Source organism: Mustelus asterias, chromosome 12 (assembly GCF_964213995.1).
Source record: "Mustelus asterias chromosome 12, sMusAst1.hap1.1, whole genome shotgun sequence".
NCBI lineage: Eukaryota > Metazoa > Chordata > Chondrichthyes > Carcharhiniformes > Triakidae > Mustelus > Mustelus asterias.
In genome coordinates, this window is record NC_135812.1 from 106,259,499 (window position 1) to 106,278,135 (window position 18,637).

Sequence of the window (18,637 nt, forward strand, 5' to 3'; positions counted from 1 at the left end):
TCAAACTGGTTGGTTTAGCATATTATATCTATTTTGGGTGGAGGTTGGGGTAAAATGGTCTCGGACTAGAGACCTGTTATTGCAACTCTAACAGTATTACATGACCGTGCGCGCGCACATATTTATATCGGAATGTAGATTATCAGTTTTCCCAAAATGTTTCAAATGCATTAGAATTCTACAACTCGGCAGTGATAATGAGCGTACAAATTTGTTGCACGGTTTGTTTTTCAGTCTCAGAAGACTGTGGCATAGTGATAATATCAATGGACCAGTGAATCAGAGACCTGGAGTCACTCTGGTGATTCGGCCACAACAGCAGGTGGAATTTAAATTAACTCTGGAATTGAAAACCAGCCTCAGTAATGGTGCCCATGAAAATATCAGCAATTGTCGTAAAAAAACCATCTTGTCCCTAATGTCCTTTAGGGAAGGAAATCAACTATCCTTACCTGGCCTGGCCTTCATGTGACTCCAGACCCAGAGCAATGTGGTTGACTTTTAACTGCTCTCTGAAAATGGCCTAGCGAGCCACACAGTTCCAGGGGCAATTAGGGATGGGCGATGAATGCTGGCCTTGTCAGTGGCACCCATATCTCATGAATTTTTAAAAAAATGTATAGAGAAGGTTAACATGGGTATACTACATTATGCTTATGACACCTACCTGAAGGTGGATCTATTGCATTGGGAATGCCTGCTATAAGTAAACCTAATCATAACTTTAACCTCATTAAACTAACTACTTAAAAAAATTATTTTGGAGAATTTGTTCAGATTTTCTGGGCTTTTGTCCCCAGGATACGATCATGTAAAATATCTCCTTTTGTGTGGTTTCTTCCCATTTTTACAACGTGAACATTTCCATGCGCTGAGAAAAATTATTTGAAATAATCTTTAGATAAATGCCTTTCATACACTAGTGGAAATTTCACAGTCTTTAGTCTAACAGTCTTTTCTTACCAACAGAAGCAGAACAGACAGAGGAGCAACTTCACAATGAAATTTCCAAGGTGGGCTTGAAACTGATGTACTTCATGCAAAAGATCTCTCTTAAAATCCAGTGATTGTTGCACTTTTTGGTGAGGTTTGAAAAACCCTCATTCTTGAGATTTCTTGTTTGTTTTTTCTAAACAAACACATGTAGCAGAGGAAGAGATTTGTTACAGTTTCACCTTATTTCAGGCGATATCTCAATTTTTAATGCATTATTATGCAGGTAAAAAATGTTAAATAATTAAAGTTTAGGAGCAAATACATCAATGTGCCAACTCATAATGTGAAGCAACCGATAAAATTAATATTGTCTAGTTTAAAAAACAAATGTACACAAACTTTGAAGTTTTCAAGTTTGCCCTCTGTCTGAGTATCATTTTTTTCATATTAATTCATGGGATGTGGGCATTTACCCATGCCTAATTGCCCCTGGTGGTAGTGAGCAGTCACCTAAAACTGCTGCAATCTTTGGAAGGTCCTCCCACATTGTTGATGGGAAGAAAGTTCCAGGATTTTGACAAAGCAATGATGAAGGAACAGTGGTATATTTCCAAATCAGGTGTGCAACTTGGAAGGGAACTTGCAGGTGGTGTTCTCATGTGCCTTGTTCTTCTAGGTGACGTAAAGTTGTTTAGTATGTGCTGCTGCAGTGCATCTTATAACCATGTTGTGCCAGTAATGGAGAGAATGAATGTTTAAGGTGGCAGCTAAGATGCTGATCAAGTGAATTGGTTTGTTTAGGATGCTGTTGAGGTTCTCTAGTTTTATTAGAGCTGCACTCATCCAGACAAGTAGAGATTATTGAATCATACTCCTCACTGTGTCTTGCAAATGCTGAAAAGGCTTTAGGGCAGTCAGGAAGTCACTTACAACAGAGTTTCTGACCTGCCCCTTTAGCCACAATATTATCTGACTGGTCCAGCTAAGCCTTTGATGGTGACCCCCAGGATGTTAATGTGGGGAATTTGATGATATAATGCCATTGAATGTCAAGGACAGATGGTTATATTCTTGCTTGTTGGTGGTAGTTATTGCGCTGTCTTTTATGTTGCTTGCCACTTCAGCCCAAGCTTGGATGCAGATTTGACTGCATTTAGGCACAGACTGCTATCTGTGCATTTACAAATGGAACTGAACACTGCAATCATCCACATCTCCACACTTAACCTAATGATTGACGGAGGGTTACAGATAGAGCAGCTGAAGACGTTTAGGCATAAGAGCATTGCACCGAGGGACTAATTTGGTGATGTCTTAAGGCTGAGGTGATTGGCCCCCCAATAACCACAGCAGCCATCTTCCTTTCTGCTCAGCATATCTCTAACCAGTGGAGAATTTTCCCTCCGGTCCCCGTTGATTTTAATTTTAATGAGATCTTCTTGGTACCTCACTTCATTAAGTGCTGGCTTAATGTCAAGGGCAATCACACTCACTTCAGCTCTGGAATTCACTTTTTTTTTGCCATGCTTTGCTGCAATTGTATAGGGCATTGGTGAGGCCATATCCGGAATATTGTGTGCAGTTTTGGTGTCCTTATCTGAGGAAGGATGCCCTTGCTATAGAGGGGGTACAGCAAAGGTTTGCCAGGTTGATTTCTGGGATGGCAAGTCTGTCATATGAGGAGAGACTAAATTGGTTAGGATTATATGCACTGGAGTTTAGAAGAGTGAGAGGGGATCTCATAGAAATTATGAAATTCTAACAGGGTTAGACAGGGTAGATTCAGGAAGAATGTTCTGGATGGTGGGGGGAGTCCAGAACTAGGGGTCATAGTTTGAGGATAAGGAGTAAACCTTTTAGGACTGAGGTGAGGAGAAATTTCTTCACCCAGAGGGTGGTGAATGTGCGGAATGCACTACCATGGAAAGTAGTTGAGGCCAAAACGTTTCCTGACTTCGAGAAGAAATTAGATATAGCTCTTGGGGCTAAAGGGATCAAGGGATATGGGTGGAAGGTTGGGGTCAGGGTATTGAATTTGATGATCAGCCATGATCAAGATGAAAGGCTCGAAGGGCTGAATGGCCTAATCCTGCTTCTAGTTTCTATGTTTGGCCAATGTAATGAGCTCTTAAGCAAGTGTTCATCATTGTGGTTAGCAGAAGGAAGTGTTCGCAGCTGTGTTGCGAAAATATCTAATTTCATGATTCATATGTTTTAGGAATGAAACTTCTTGGTTGGGAATTGAAATTTTAAATGTGAGGTAATGGACGCACCAAATGTGAGAGTTTGCTAAACAGAGCTAGAGCAACTGCAATTCAAAGGCTGGCCTATGCTTAATGAAGAACGAGTTGGATGTATGAAAACTCTCAACAGGGGGCTATCTTTCAGAGTTCCTTGACCAAGACTAGATGTCCACAATTGTTTCCATAAGGGGTTTAAATTATTCATGTGGGTCCCAAATCAAAGAGAGATTTGAAAGCAGCAGGTAAACAAGGGAAGATCTTGAGTATCCATTTACTTTTCAGTTCGAAGGACAATGTTGGGAATTGTAGTTAATTAGTTGCAATATCTTTCTGAGAGATCCCAGATGTGCTTTGTTCTGCGGGAATAGGTTGAAGAAGCCTTTGTTTTGGGGGTTATCTGTATGGTTTTTCACAGACGAGGCAGCTTATGTCTGGACATTGAACACTTGGCAATAGCTAGAGGAGCTACCAGCAGCTAAAACTAAAGGCAGAATGGCTACTAGAAATGATGGGTTCTTTTTCTGATTTTGGAGTCACAAGCTAGAAGACAGAGGTCTGTACTTCAGTCCATAAACGTGAGGTGCTCAAGCGACTTGATTGCATATTGGTGGAAGAAGCCTAAATATCTTATTTCTTGGAGAATTGCAGGAACACTGAGGAAAATCAAAATGAATCCCTGGAAGCTGTGTGGCACACCTTGGTTTAGCCCCAAGAGAAGTGATGGAACCCTCAAGATCCTGTAACATAGAGGAGAACCCCTGGGTGGAAATAAAATGGGAGTGGCCCATTGAGATTTTTGAGTGAAGGAATAAGTATTTATGAAATACAGTGCTAAGTTGTGCATTTGTGCAGTAAATGTTTTGTTTAAAATGTAAAACTTTGTGGCCTAACTCTTACAGCTAATAAATGGAAGTTCAAATTTTTAAAAAATTGTTAATGGTCTCCCTCAAAATCATAACAGCTGTTAGCGAGGGAAGTATGTCAATTACCTTAACAATCCAGACTCTGTTTACTCTTTGAGATGCATCAGTAAACTGTGTTGCTGTATCCTTCAATATCATGATCGCGCTTTATATCTTAAAACAGGCTGATCCATACTTTTTTTTAATGTAAACTAATTTAAGCCTACCTGATTTGTTTTATGCTTTCTCTTGCAGGCTAATGTAATCTGTATAGTCTATGCAGTCAACAGCAGAAATTCCATTGAGAAGGTGGGTGTATTTCAAATGATAAATAAATCTCAAATATCAGATTGGAAAAAGTACTTTAGTCCATGAATTTCATAGAGAACCAGTCTGTTGGATTTGTTTGCTTACTCGTCAAATTTGTACATGAGTTGCAACAAAATCAAATATTTTCCTATTGCAGGTAACAAGTCGATGGATTCCACTAATAAATGACAGAACTGATAAGGATAGCAGGTACTGTGAAGTTAAGTACAGCAATTTGTTTTGCAAGGCTGAAAAGTAGAATGATTAAAGATGGTTATTGCTATCTAACTTCTATGCAGCTTGCTGGCAACAATTATCTTGCTGTCTGTCTTCCATTTATTTAAACCAAAGTAGAATTACTTTAGAAAATGAGTTTGTTTTTATCAGCTGTTAATTAAATGTGTGGTTCAAAATTAATTAGCAATTAATTCCTGTAAATATATCCTTTATTCCAGAATGCCGCTCATACTCGTCGGAAACAAATCTGATCTTGTAGAACATAGTAGCATGGAAGCTATTCTTCCCATTATGAACCAGTACACTGAGATAGAGACCTGTGTTGAGGTAGGTCATGCCTTCAGAAGCGCACTTGATTGATTTGCAATGTACTTAGAGAGGCATTTAAATTGTTTTGATATATCAGGTTGAGCTGCTAACCAAAACTCTGTTCAACTCAATTACTATGCAAGTCTCTCTTTCTTATCCCCTGCCCTTCCCTCCCTTGACTGACAATGTTTCTAATTGTCACTGCAAGTGGGTACTGTTGTATATTAGAGAATTGATGCTAGGAAGCATGGAGGGTTAAAAATAATGCAGCTCTATTTACAAAGTGGTCTTCACTACATGGCTGCTGCTTCACTCTGTGCTAACGACTTATGATGTCACTTACAGTGAATACATGAATATATTAATACATAGTGCTTAGTGCAATTACCAAAAATCAATATTAATACTTAACATTTCCTCTCCTTTAAATGGAACATCCCCAACAAATTCAAACAAGAGCAACATGAACAATCATCAATAAGTTCGATGGTCTGGTGGTCATCGCTCTCAGAATGGTTGACGGCGAATCTCTGGCGTGATCTCCTTTGTATTGGTTGTAACCTCTGGCGTTTTCGTCTTTGCACGAATGACATCAGTGGTTGGTTTGATGAGTGTCGAAGTTAAAACTAGAGGTTGACTGTGTTTGGTCTATAGGTGAGGTGTTGATTTCCTCAGCAGTATTTATTGGTGTCAGGAAGGTTCAGGTCACGGCTTTGTACAGTTGAACCCGAATTTTCAGCAGGTTCCATTTCCGGCAGGTTCTGGTTCCCACCAAGGTCTGCCCGCATGCTTTCTCCTGATGTCAACATCACTGGTTTGAATGGTGTAGGAGACAGGTGCAGTCTGTGCAAGGATCATGGCAGGAACCCATCTCTCTCCTGTGGAGTAATTCTTAGCCAAAATCCCTTGTCCTTAGTGGAAGACATAATGTTTTGCTTTGCTTTCCTGCTGTTCCATCAGCACTTGTTGTTGTTGTTGTTGTTGTACAATTTATTTCATTTTGGAGGTTTCAGCATGTCGAATGACGAAAGTAGTTGTCTCTTCATTCGTAACACAGAAGGATTTTGGTCGTAGAATGAGTGGTATTCCTATACATAGTAGGAATTGGCTAAGACATTTGATCAGCGAACTTTGTTCCCTGGTTGCTTTCAATGTATATTTCATGGTTTGGACAACACGTTCTGCTAGTCATATAAATCATATAAACCCTACAGTGCAGAAACAGGCCATTCGGCCCATCAAGTCTGCACCGACCACAATCCCACCCAGGCCCTATCCCCACATCCCTACACATCCACCCGCTAATCCCTCTAACCTACACATCTCAGGACACTAAGGGGCAATTTTAGTATGGCCAATCAACCTAACCCGCACATCTTTGGACTGTGGGAGGAAACCGGAGCACCCGGAGGAAACCCACGCAGACACGAGGAGAATGTGCAAACTCCACACAGACAGTGACCCAAGCCGGGAATCGAACCCAGGTCCCTGGAGCTGTGAAGCAGCAGTGCTAACCACTGTGCTACCGTGCCGCCCCTAATAGTCCATTCATTGCAGGATGGTGCGGTGCAGACTTAATATGTTGAATACCATTCTCTTTCAAGAAACATCCGAATTCTTGGGAGACAAAATGACCTTCGTTTTCGCTTACCAATTGTTCAGAGAATCCAAACATACCAAAGACTTCCAGCCTCTAGATAGTCTTTTCTGATGAAATAGATTTCACTATAGCAATTTCTGGCCACTTCTGAATGAACGTCGACCATTACTAAGAACATATGTCCTTCTAAACGTCCTGCAACATCTACATGCACTAGTTTCAAAGCCTCTACTGGCCATTTCCAGGAATGCAGTAATACTAAAGATGGCAAGTTTCTTACCTTCACAGATGAAGAACACGTTCCAGCTTTCTCTTCAATTTCTGCATCCAATTCTGCCCACCCAAAATAATTCCTGACTATTTCCTTCATGCGTGCAATTCCACAATAGCCCTCGTATAACTTACCTAACACTCATCTTCTCGGTGGTGGCAGAATGATCACCCTGAACTCCCAAAGAAGACATCTTGACTGTACTGACAGCCCCAATCTTCTAGAAGAGTAAGGTTTCAAGTGAGGTATTAGTTCTGAGGCCTTCCCTCATAATACCACGCCTGTCATTTATGAGAATATTGGATCGTTCAAAGTGTACTTCCTCACTTGTCCAGAAGTGACTGGTATACTGCCTAACTTTCAAAGTAGAAGATGTTTTCACTTGTGTAGTTTGACAAACTACCTGGTAGTGGTAATGTTGGCAATCCATCCACATTACAATGTAGACTTGATTGTTGATGCTTGATGGTATGAGTATGTGTAGACAATAGCAATGCCCATCTCTGCATTCTTCTTGCTGCCAGTGACGAAATTCCCGTGTGATCCAAAAATGTTAGTTAATGGATGATGGTTCATCAACTGTGTGAACTTTCTTCCAAACAGGAATTGATGGAATTTCTTTACTCCAAAGGTAATCTCGTATGTTTTCCCTTTTTTGCGTAGTTACTTCCAGTGATCAAGATGCAAAAGCAATGGGTCTTTCTTTACCTGACGGTATGATGTGGGCTACCACCCCTCCAGCACCATAAAGGAATGCCCCACACACTAACTCTAGGGGTAGGGTAGGATCAAAATGCATAAAACTTCAGATTTGGGCAACGCCTCTTTGGCTTACACAAAAGCATTATTGCGTTGATCCGACCACTTCCACTTTGTGTTGTGGCAATTGATTAATTGCAATGGTTTTAAAATGGTTGCCAAATTTGAAACAAATCTTCCATAATAGTTCAACAATCCTGTAGAGTGAATCAAATTGGCTAAAGACTAGTATCTGTGATAGTGTGATGTGGACCCCCAGAGGAGGCCAAGATAGATCATCCACTCGGCATTTCTAGGTGAAGATTGTGAATGATTCAGCCTTATCTTTTGCACAGATGAGCTGGGCAGTGGTCACTCCTACCAAAACTGTCATGGATAGATGAATTTGCGACAGGCGGGTTGGTGAAGATGAGATCAAGTATGTTTACACTCTCGTTTCTCTCGTCACCTGCCCCAGATCCAGTTTAGCAGATATGTCCTTTAAGACTGAACCAATTGAATTTGTACTGGTGCTACCAAGCCACTCTTGGTGATGCATATTGAAGTCCCATACCCAGAGTACAGTCTGCATCCTTCGGTGCTTCCTCCAAGTGGGTTCAACATGGAGCGCTGATTCATCAGCAAGGGGGTGTGGCACTTGGTAATTAACAGAAGGCTTCCTTGCCTGTGTTTGACCCGATGTCATGAAACCTCACGGGGTCTAGAGTCAATATTGAGGGTTCCCAGGGCAACTCCCTCACAACTGTATATACCACTCTGTCGCAGTTTTTGCTGGGTCTGTCCTTCCGTTGGAAAGGACCTAACCAGGATTGGTGATGGTGGTGTCTGGAACATTATCTGTACGGTATGGTTCCGTGAGTATGGCTATGTCAGGCTGCTGCTTGAATCGTCTGTGAGACAGCTCTCCCCATTTTGGCACAAGCCCCCAGATGTTAGGAAGGAGGACTTTGCTCTATCAACGGTTGCCATTGTCATTTCCAGTACTAAGGTTGATGCCATGTGTTCTGTCCGGTTTCATTCCTTTTTAAACTAAATTTCAACAGCTGCATTGAATGTGTTTTTAAATCAAGTTTGAACTCAGAATTTAAATATTTGATTCACTTGTGTATTTTGGAGTGAGTTGTTCATATCTGTTTGCGTTGGTGAAAGCTGAGGGCAATACTTGAGACAGAAAGTGTCGTCTTGCTCTTTAGCTTGTATCACTGGAGTTATGGAAAATCTCAGCTCCAGACTGTGCTGTGCAAAAGATGGAAGTTTTTAATCCTCGTATTTATCCACTTAGATGGTTCTTGATATAAGGTGCTTTTGACCATGTGACTTGTTAGTATGAGGCCTTACTGAAAGTAGTGTCTTACAATAAGAATCTTAGAAATCCTACAGCACAGAAAGAGGCCATTCGGCCCATCGAGTCTGCACCGACCACAATCCCACCCAGACCCTACCCCCATATCCCTGCATATTCACCCACTAATCCCTCTAACCTACGCATCTCAGGACACTAAGGGGCAATTTTAGCATGGCCAATCAACCTAACCCGCACATCTTTGGACTGTGGGAGGAAACCGGAGCATCCGGAGGAAACCCACGCAGACACGAGGAGAATGTACAAACTCCACACAGACAGTGACCCAAGCCGGGAATCGAACCCAGGTCCCTGGAGCTGTGAAGCAGCAGTGCTAACCACTGTGCTACCGTGCCGCCCTTATAGTCATTCTTCACCACGTAGACTGCAGTGGTCAAGAAGGTGGCCTACCACCATGTTCTCAAAGGCCATTAAAGATGTTCAGTAAATGTCTGCCTTGTCAGCAACAGTAAGAAGTTTAACAACACCAGGTTAAAGTCCAACAGGTTTATTTGGTAGCAAAAGCCACACAAGCTTTCGGAGCTGCAAGCCCCTTCTTCAGGTGAGTGGGAATTCTGTTCACAAACAGAGCATATAAAGACACAAACTCAATTTACATGAATAATGGTTGGAATGCGAATACTTACAACTAATCAAGTCTTTAAGAAACAAAACAGCATGAGTGGAGAGAGCATCAAGACAGGCTAAAAAGATGTATATTGTCTCCAGACAAGACAGCCAGTGAAACTCTGTGGGGGTTACAAATAATGGGACATGAACCCAATATCCCGGTTGAGGCCGTCCTCGTGTGTGCGGAACTTGGCTATCAGTTTCATAGAACATAGAACATAGAACATTACAGCGCAGAACAGGCCCTTCGGCCCACGATGTTGCACCGACCAGTTAAAAAAAAACTGTGACCCTCCAACCTAAACCAATTTCTTTTCGTCCATGAACCTATCTACGGATCTCTTAAACGCCCCCAAACTAGGCGCATTTACTACTGATGCTGGCAGGGCATTCCAATCCCTCACCACCCTCTGGGTAAAGAACCTACCCCTGACATCGGTTCTATAACTACCCCCCCTCAATTTAAAGCCATGCCCCCTCGTGCTGGATTTCTCCATCAGAGGAAAAAGGCTATCACTATCCACCCTATCTAAACCTCTAATCATCTTATATGTTTCAATAAGATCCCCTCTTAGCCGCCGCCTTTCCAGCGAAAACAATCCCAAATCCCTCAGCCTCTCCTCATAGGATCTCCCCTCCATACCAGGCAACATCCTGGTAAACCTCCTCTGCACCCTCTCCAAAGCCTCCACATCCTTCCTGTAATGTGGGGACCAGAACTGCACACAGTACTCCAAGTGCGGCCGCACCAGAGTTGTGTACAGTTGCAACATAACGCTACGACTCCTAAATTCAATCCCCCTACCAATAAACGCCAGCGACTCTGCGCCGTCGTGTGTCGCGAAGGCCGCCTTGGAGAACGCTTACCCGAATATCAGAGGCCGAATGCCCGTGACCGCTGAAGTGATTTGTGAACAGAATTCCCACTCACCTGAAGAAGGGGCTTGCAGCTCCGAAAGCTTGTGTGGCTTTTGCTACCAAATAAACCTGTTGGACTTTAACCTGGTGTTGTTAAACTTCTTACTGTGTTTACCCCAGTCCAACGCCGGCATCTCCACATCTTGTCAGCAACATCCAGAAATCCTAACAATTAAAAATAACTGATCATTCATGTCTCATACTCAGTTTACCCTTGTCCAGCTTGTTTAAATTGTTATTTTAACTTTATATAAGCTTTAAATATATTTTGGGCAACAATCATGACTTTTTTGTCAGCCTCGTTAAGAATTATTTGTAAAGATGTCCTAATAGTTGAGCCAAGCATTCTACTGTAGCTATTTGATTATTTTTAAACTGTTCAAAATATGAATATTAGTGTTTATTTTTCTAGTGTTCAGCAAAAAACTTGAAGAATATCTCAGAGCTATTTTACTATGCACAGAAAGCTGTTCTGCACCCAACAGGTCCGCTGTACTGCCCAGAAGAGAAAGAGGTAAAGGCCCTGAGTGAAAGAATGTCTGTGTGCTACTATCTTAACCCTTCCACACACACACTGTCTCTGTTTGCATTGTCTTGAGCATACATAATTACCTGAACAACTTTGTGATGGTCATTTGTTCTCTGGAGTCTGTTAAGGCCACTCTTGAGTCATCTGTTTAATGGGTGCACAAAAGCAGCTAAAGTATAATGGTGACTATCTTTTAAAAGGATTTCATTGATTGTCAAAAACACTTTTCCCCCAATGTGTTCAGTTGCTGTATAAATGTGTGTTTTTCTTTAAGCTTTCCTGGTCTTTTTTGACCTGATCTTAACTTGCACTTTCTGGCCTGGTAGAGATTGAGGAGTTGTGAAAAAAGACTCGGGGAATAAATTTGGAGCCTGGCACTCTGGCAAGTGTTGCTAGAGCCCTGACATTGTGCTACTCAGTCTACTTCCAGAAATAGCCTAAATCTTGAGTAATTTTGTCATGGCTGTTTGTACATTTTTGTTTTCCTTTTTAATTTGAGAGGTTAAGTAGAAAAGGCTGCAACCTGTAGGACCTAACTTCCTTGTTTGTATACTTACAGATGAAACCTGCCTGTGTCAAAGCCCTAACTCGCATTTTTAAGATATCAGACCAGGATAATGATGGGATTCTCAACGATGCAGAACTCAACTTTTTCCAGGTAGAAACATAGTCTGTGCACATAGCTCAAAGTAACCATGCTTTCTATTTGAAAAATATATCTAGTTAGAATGGCCAAAAATATAAATTAATTAAAGGAAGGTCTTGGCTGACTAACTGGGTTTAATTTTTTGAGGAATTAAGAAGGGGTGGGTAGCACATTTGATATAGTCTACATGGATTCTAGCAAGGGTTTTGATGAGGACCCATGTTTAAATTGGTCAGGAAGTTAAAAGCTCAAGGGATTCAAGAGAAAGTGGAAACCTGGATCCAAAATTGGCTCAGTGGCAGGAAGCGAAGAGCTGTGGTCAGCAGGTATTTTTGTGACTGAAAGGCTGTTTCTTGTGGGGTTCCTCAGGGCTGGGTCCCTTTCCGCACATGGTATATATTATCACTAAGCGAGGAGAAGTGAAATGACTCCCTGTTCTACCATTTCAGGTCTGACCCTAACATTTTTTTCGTGAACTTAAAAGGATGAAGGTATTGTCTGTGCTAAACCATTTACATGCTGATTTCAAAGAAAGCAGTCTGGCAGACGTCCTCAACCCAAAGAGAGACCAAAAGAGAAAATGCTGGAAAATCTCAGCAGGTCTGACAGCATCCGTAAGGAAAGAAAGGAGCTGACGTTTCAAATCCAGATGACCCTTTGTCAAAGCTGGACGTCAGACGACCTTGAGTTTAAAACAAAGGGTTTTTTTTATTGCGTTAAAACCCATCCAGATAAAGACATAATATTTAAAGGTCAATCTACATCCTGACCTTTGCAACACATGCACACAGACATACACAATTACAAGTTGCCCGGTAGGAAGTCACTTTCTGGCCAAATTAAAGCTCAGTGCTGCAAGGTAAAAGCACTGCTGCTTCACAGCTCCAGGGACCTGGGTTCGATTCCCAGCTTGGGTCACTGTCTGTGTGGAGTTTGCACATTCTCCTCATGTCTGCGTGGGTTTCCTCTGGGTGCTCCGGTTTCCTCCCATAGTCCAAAGATGTGCGGGCTAGGTTGATTGGCCATGCTAAAATTGCCCCTTAGTGTCCTGAGATGCGTAGGTTAGAGGGATATGGGGGTAGGGCCTGGGTGGGATTGTGGTCGATGCAGACTCGATGGGCCAAATGGCCTCTTTCTGCACTGTAGGGTTTCTATGATTCTAAACAGAGAGAGTTCACTATTCTTCACTGGTATCTGTGGAAAACAGAATTTTTCCACTGTGGTTTTAAAAATTCAGTTTAGTTGAAGGCAACATAAACTAGTTTCTGGGGATGAGTCTCCTTTTTAAAACATAATCAGTCTTTTTCAAAAGCTAATGATTTTTGCTCCTGGTCCTTTTGTTTGAACATTCTCTATCACTGTTCTGGATTTCCAATAGAGATAATGGAGGTAGATTCTTGAACTTGGGAGAAAGATTGTTACTGCTGCACTGGCGGTTTTCTCCCAGATTCCTGCTTAGCAGCTGGCATTTTGTAACAAAACACATTCAGAAATGGTCATTCTAGTCAAATGTCCCCTCCATCGTGATTTCAATAGCAGTTAATTAGCTCACATCCGGACAGACCATGGCTATTGTTTATGGCCTAAGTACTCAGAGTTTTTAAGCCTCAGCCATTAATTCCTGAGTGATCTGTCTTCCATCTTGACGCCACCTTCTATATCCTTGTAGATTTTCTGTCTCCGCTTGAGAAGTAGCTTTATAGAGATGAAAATTCTGGGGTCTAGTACAGTGTCAGTGAATCTTTTGAAGTGGTTCTTGTCCTCAGCGGTATTGAAATTCTTATTGTGTCTTTATTGGAACCTTCCAGAAGCTGGTCAACTTTTAATACCAGGTGACATGTGGCAGCCATCTTTAGCTGCTTGCTTTTTAAAAAGCAGTTTGTTTGATCAGTTGATGAAGTTAAAGATTAATATCACACATATCAAGTAACGTCATTGTGGAAATAAGAATTATTTACACTTGCATGTTGGGGGTATGTTAAAATGGTGTGTAAATTGGTTGTATGGTTGATGGTGAGGAAGAAAATTGTAGACTGCAGGAAGATTCAATGGACTGGTCAAGTGGGCAGAAAATTGACAATCCCAGGTTGGCCAAGTGGCTAACTCATCACAATTCATGGGTTAAAGAGTGTAATAGGAAGACTGCATGTGGCTCTGAACTGTTAGAAGCCCTTGAATTTTTATTTTATACACCTCAGTGTTTTCAGTTTGAGACTGTATATGCATATATTGAAAGCTGTTTGTGTTGGTGTGCTGTCAGTCACACAATGAGTCATCCTGCCATCATTCTTTCAACATATTAGAGGGCCCAAAATCCAGAATCCTGACCTAGTAAACCACATGATGCATTAGCTCTTCCCTTGCAATGTTCACTTGGAAGTTGCTGTTTTCTTGTCATTGGGGCTGGCCTTAATTGAAGAAAAAGTAAGTCAGAAGGAAGATAACAGAATAGTAGATGGAGGTCATGGGTCGCCATTTGAATGGTAATATGTTGGGCATTGTGAATTTGTCCTTCCAACTCCCTGCTGCTAATCATGACCCAACTGTCCTAGTTAGTGACTCGTTCCAGTGTGTAAACTTTGTGACCTTTTATTTCATATAGAGAACCTGTTTTAACACCCCATTGGCACCTCAAGCTCTGGAAGATGTGAAGAATGTAGTACGAAAGAATATGAGTGATGGTGTCGCTGATAACGGGCTGACGTTGAAAGGTGAACTTTTATATTTGTAAAATGTTCAGTGGTTCTTGGAAAGTTATTGTTCCCCCCGCAACCCCCCCGCCCCCCTCCCCCCTCCCCAACTCAAGTATAAGGCTAATGGGTTTGCCCAAGTCTAATATTGCCATTACAACAGTGTGTCATCTAATCCTGTGGCAGATATAGCTCTGTGTCAAAACTGGGACACCAGAATGTTTTACTTATGGAAGGTAAAACTCTGCACTTTACCAAGCAGGGAAATGTGAAAAAGGCTGTAATTATGTTTGAGGCTGCAACCCTTTGGGATTTGGATGACTGGCCACTTGACTTTCACTCCAACATTTTCTCTCCGGCTAAATAATCACAGTAAGGAGTCTAACAACACCAGGTTAAAGTCCAACAGGTTTATTTGGTAGCAAGCGCCACTAGCTTTCGGAGCGCTGCTCCTTCGTCAGGTGAGTGGGAGATCTGCTCATAAACAGCAAACAGGGCATATAAAGACACAAACTCAATTTACAGAATAATGAATAATGATTGGAATGCGAGTCTTTACAGCTAATCAAGTCTTAAAGGTACAGACAATGTGAGTGGAGGGAGCATTGTGGAAATAAGAATTATTTACATTTGCATGTAGGGGGTATGTTAAAATGGTATGTAAATTGGTTGTATGGTTGATGGTGAGGAAGAAAATTGTAGACTGCAGGAAGATTCAATGGACTGGTCAAGTGGGCAGAAAATTGACAATCCCAGGTTGGCCAAGTGGCTAACTCCTCATAAATCATGGATTAAAGAGTGTTGGACTTTAACCTGGTGTTGTTAGACTCCTTACTGTGTTTACCCCAGTCCAACGCCGGCATCTCCACATCATAAATAATCACAACCATCTCTTCCAAAGCTATGGGTAAATTGCCTGTCAGCATGGACTTTTACTGGCAGAGCCACAAGAGGGAGTGCTTCAATGTGGAGACTTTTGTCTCAACTTGCCACAAGAGGGGAGTGTGTTCACGTGTATGTATTCGCAAATTATCTCCAGTAAATGCATGTACTAACTTGATATTAGAATTCACGTTTGACTGACAGCATTTTGTTTATTTCAGTTTTAAACTGTACTCAATATAAGACCCTCTACTCTCTTTTCCTTTCTCCTGTTCTTCCTCAGTTGACACTACCTGCAACTGCTGGGGCAACAGACTAACCTGCTCCCAGGCTTCAGTGTATGTGATCACCAGAATTGTTACAGCACAAAGGACGCCATTCAGCCCATCACACCAGCACTGGCTCTCCAAATGTGTAGTTTTTTTTAAAATTCATTCGTGGGACATGGGCGTCGCTGGCTGGCCAGCAATTATTGCCCATCGCTACTTGCCCTTGGAGGGCAGTTGAAAGTCAACCACATTGCTGTGGCTGTGGAGTCATATACAGGCCAGACGGGTAAGGACGGCAGATTTCCTTCCCTAAAGGACATTAATGAACCAGATGGGTTTTTCCAGCCATCGGCAATGGTTCATGGTCATCAGTAGATTCTTAATTCCAGATATTATTGAATTCAAATTCCACCATCTGCCGTGGTGGGATTCGAACCTGTGTCCCCAGAACATTAGCTGAGTTTCTGGATAAATAGTCTAGTGATAATACCACTCAGCCTCCCCTGGTGCTATTCCCCCACCCCCTCCCTGTAGCCCTGCACATTCATCTTTTCTAGGTAACAGTCTAATTTCCTTTTGAATGTCTTGATTGAACCGGCCTCCACCGCACACCCTGGCGCGCCTTCCCGACTTTTGCCACTATCTGAATGAAAAGGTTTTCCCCGTGTCACCCTTGCTGCTTTTGCCAGTTAGTTTAAATCAAACCCCCACATTCTTGATGCTTTCATGAGTGGGAACAGTTTCTTTCTAGCTGCCCTGTCTAGGCCCCCCATGATTCTGGACACCTTTATCACATCTCTGCTCGGCCACCTTTTCTCCGAGGAAATCAGTCCTACCTCTCTAATCTATCTTCATAATTGAAGTTACTCATCCTTGGATCTACTCTCGTGATTTTTATTCTGACTCTCTTTACGATGCCTTTGCATTTTTCCTATGCCAAGAACAGGATATAATATGGCAGCTAAGGCCAAGCTAGTGCCTTGTACAAGTTCAACGTAATATCCTTGTTCTTGTACTCTTGTAATGTTTTCTATCTCCCTCTGTATTTGGTGCCTTGTTTACAGCAGCAACTCATGTAGTTTATATTGTACACGTCTGTTTTAGATGTTGTTACTGTGTCCAGGTTGGGGTTCCCATCTGTGGTTTGTTGCATTTCTAACAGACTTCGGGAAAGAACAAAGGGCATCTTGTGGCTGAAGATTGAGTTCACAATTGCCAATTGAGCGGTCCTTGCTAAGTTTTCTGCTAACTCCCTTTTGTGGTCCAGTTTCATACGAGAAAATGTGTAAAATAAGCACGATATGGCATTAATAATAAGCATTCCACAGGAAGACTCCCGAGATTGAGCGGATCCTTTGCATCTTCCATGGTGCTCAATTCCTGATTAACTGGAGATCTCTTCTTCTTTGATTATTATTAGTTGACAAGAACAAAATTACTTGAATTATTGAACTCCGAATGCAGCGATTGAATGTAATCTTTGCTTTGAATGTTTGCGTAGGAATGTACCACCCAAAAAAATACATATCAGTACCTCAACTCAGTAGTATTGGAACAAAGTGGCCAGGCTGAATCACGTATTCAGGAGCAATTCATTTTAAAATCGTGTTCTCCAATGAACTGAGCAATAAGGAAAATGTGGCTGTGGCGTGTGTCATAACTTGAGCTGTTACATCCAAGGCTGGGACCACAAGTTGAGACAACAATCAAATGATTGTTAATTATAACCTGTTTATGATTCTTTTAACTTTACATATATATATATATATAGATAGAAACATTATGCTTCGTATTTTACCATTTTCTGCTCTCCCCTACTCCTGATTCCTCGATGGGTAACTGTTCCTTTGTACTCTTGACACAATAGCCATTCTTCATTTATGAGTCCAGATACTATGTGGATATGCTGTTCAGTGATGGGAGGGTATCACTAACCTACAAAGATAATTCTCATTAGGTTCGTCAAAGGCCTATGGTTAGCAGTGAAAACTGAGATCTTTTTTTTCTCTCCTTGACCCAAGGACTAAAGCCAAAGCTTATAAACATTTATGCCTCAAATTAGAATGAATTGGTGTGAAGTGCAGTGACTTATGAAGGCAAATATGGTGACCACTTTACTGTTTCTATTCCGTCGTTGTATTCAATGAGACAGAGTTAATCTGTTGGTGGTGATGTTGCTGAAGAGCCGAATATTGGCCAAGGCACCGGGAGAATCCTATGCTTCAAATAGTGCCATGGACTATAGAGTAATCAGAGTCAGCTTAAAGTCTCTTCCAAAGATTGACACCTTCAACAGTGCAGCACTCGGTGTCAGTACTGCACTGACATATCAGCGGAGATAATACACAAGATCAGTGGTGTCACTAAAACTCATTCTCCTCACTTACCAGATAAGATTGGTTTGCTCTTGGAGGTGAATTGATGGAAGTTTCCATTTCCAGATCCATTTGCTGTAAATAGATGATTTTAGGTTCTTGAGAATGGGGTGATTTCTCAGATGTTGATTGTTCTGCTCTGTTGCAGGTTTTTTATTTTTGCATACCTTATTTATTCAAAGAGGGCGACATGAAACGACGTGGACAGTTTTGCGTCGGTTTGGATATGATGATGACCTGGAGCTGACGCATGAATATCTTTTCCCGATGTAGGTATTGGACATGAGTGTTCCTCTATGGCACTTCAGAATAGTGATTTTTAAATGTTGCATATTTATGTGAGGCCTGGGGAGAGCAGAGTGCTGCAAAGTAAAAGATAAATCTAGTGCTAAGTTCATTTTTTATTATTCGTGTCACAAGTAGGCTGACAACACCCCAATGAAGTTAGTGAGAAAATCACCCTCCGGCGCCTGTTCGGGTAACACTGAGGGAGAATTTAGCACGGCCAAAGCACCTAACCAGCGTGCCTTTTGGACTGAGGGAGGAAACCAGAGCACTCAGAGGAAAGCCACGCAGACAAGGGAAGAACGCGCACATTCCACACAGACAGTGACCCAAGCCGGGAATCGAATCCAGGTCCCTGGCGTTGTGAGGCAGCAGTATTAACCCACTATGCCAGCGAGCCAGGACTGTAACACGGGACTGAGAAGTGAACAACAATAGTTAACTTTGTTCTTCATATACCAAACAGCAAGGGAGATATTCTAAAATCATTCTTGGGTGAACCATC

The 18,637-nt window shown here is 41.9% G+C and overlaps 1 protein-coding gene across 7 annotated transcripts in view; it reads left to right on the forward strand.

Moving 5' to 3' along the window:
* rhot1a (ras homolog family member T1a) overlaps positions 1-18,637 on the forward strand; it is an 84,724-nt gene that overhangs the window by 26,506 nt on the left and 39,581 nt on the right. For 4 of the 7 annotated variants that reach the window (XM_078225824.1, XM_078225823.1, XM_078225821.1 and 1 more), the window contains exons 4-11: positions 970-1,013; positions 4,337-4,390; positions 4,548-4,600; positions 4,846-4,954; positions 10,869-10,970; positions 11,545-11,643; positions 14,234-14,342; positions 17,996-18,116. In XM_078225824.1, coding sequence (XP_078081950.1) covers positions 970-1,013; positions 4,337-4,390; positions 4,548-4,600; positions 4,846-4,954; positions 10,869-10,970; positions 11,545-11,643; positions 14,234-14,342; positions 17,996-18,116 — 691 coding nt within the window. Of the gene's footprint in view, positions 1-234; positions 323-969; positions 1,014-4,336; positions 4,391-4,547; positions 4,601-4,845; positions 4,955-10,868; positions 10,971-11,544; positions 11,644-14,233; positions 14,343-17,995; positions 18,117-18,637 lie in introns of all 7 variants that reach the window. The other 3 variants (XM_078225825.1, XM_078225826.1, XM_078225827.1) reach the window with 1 other exon arrangement.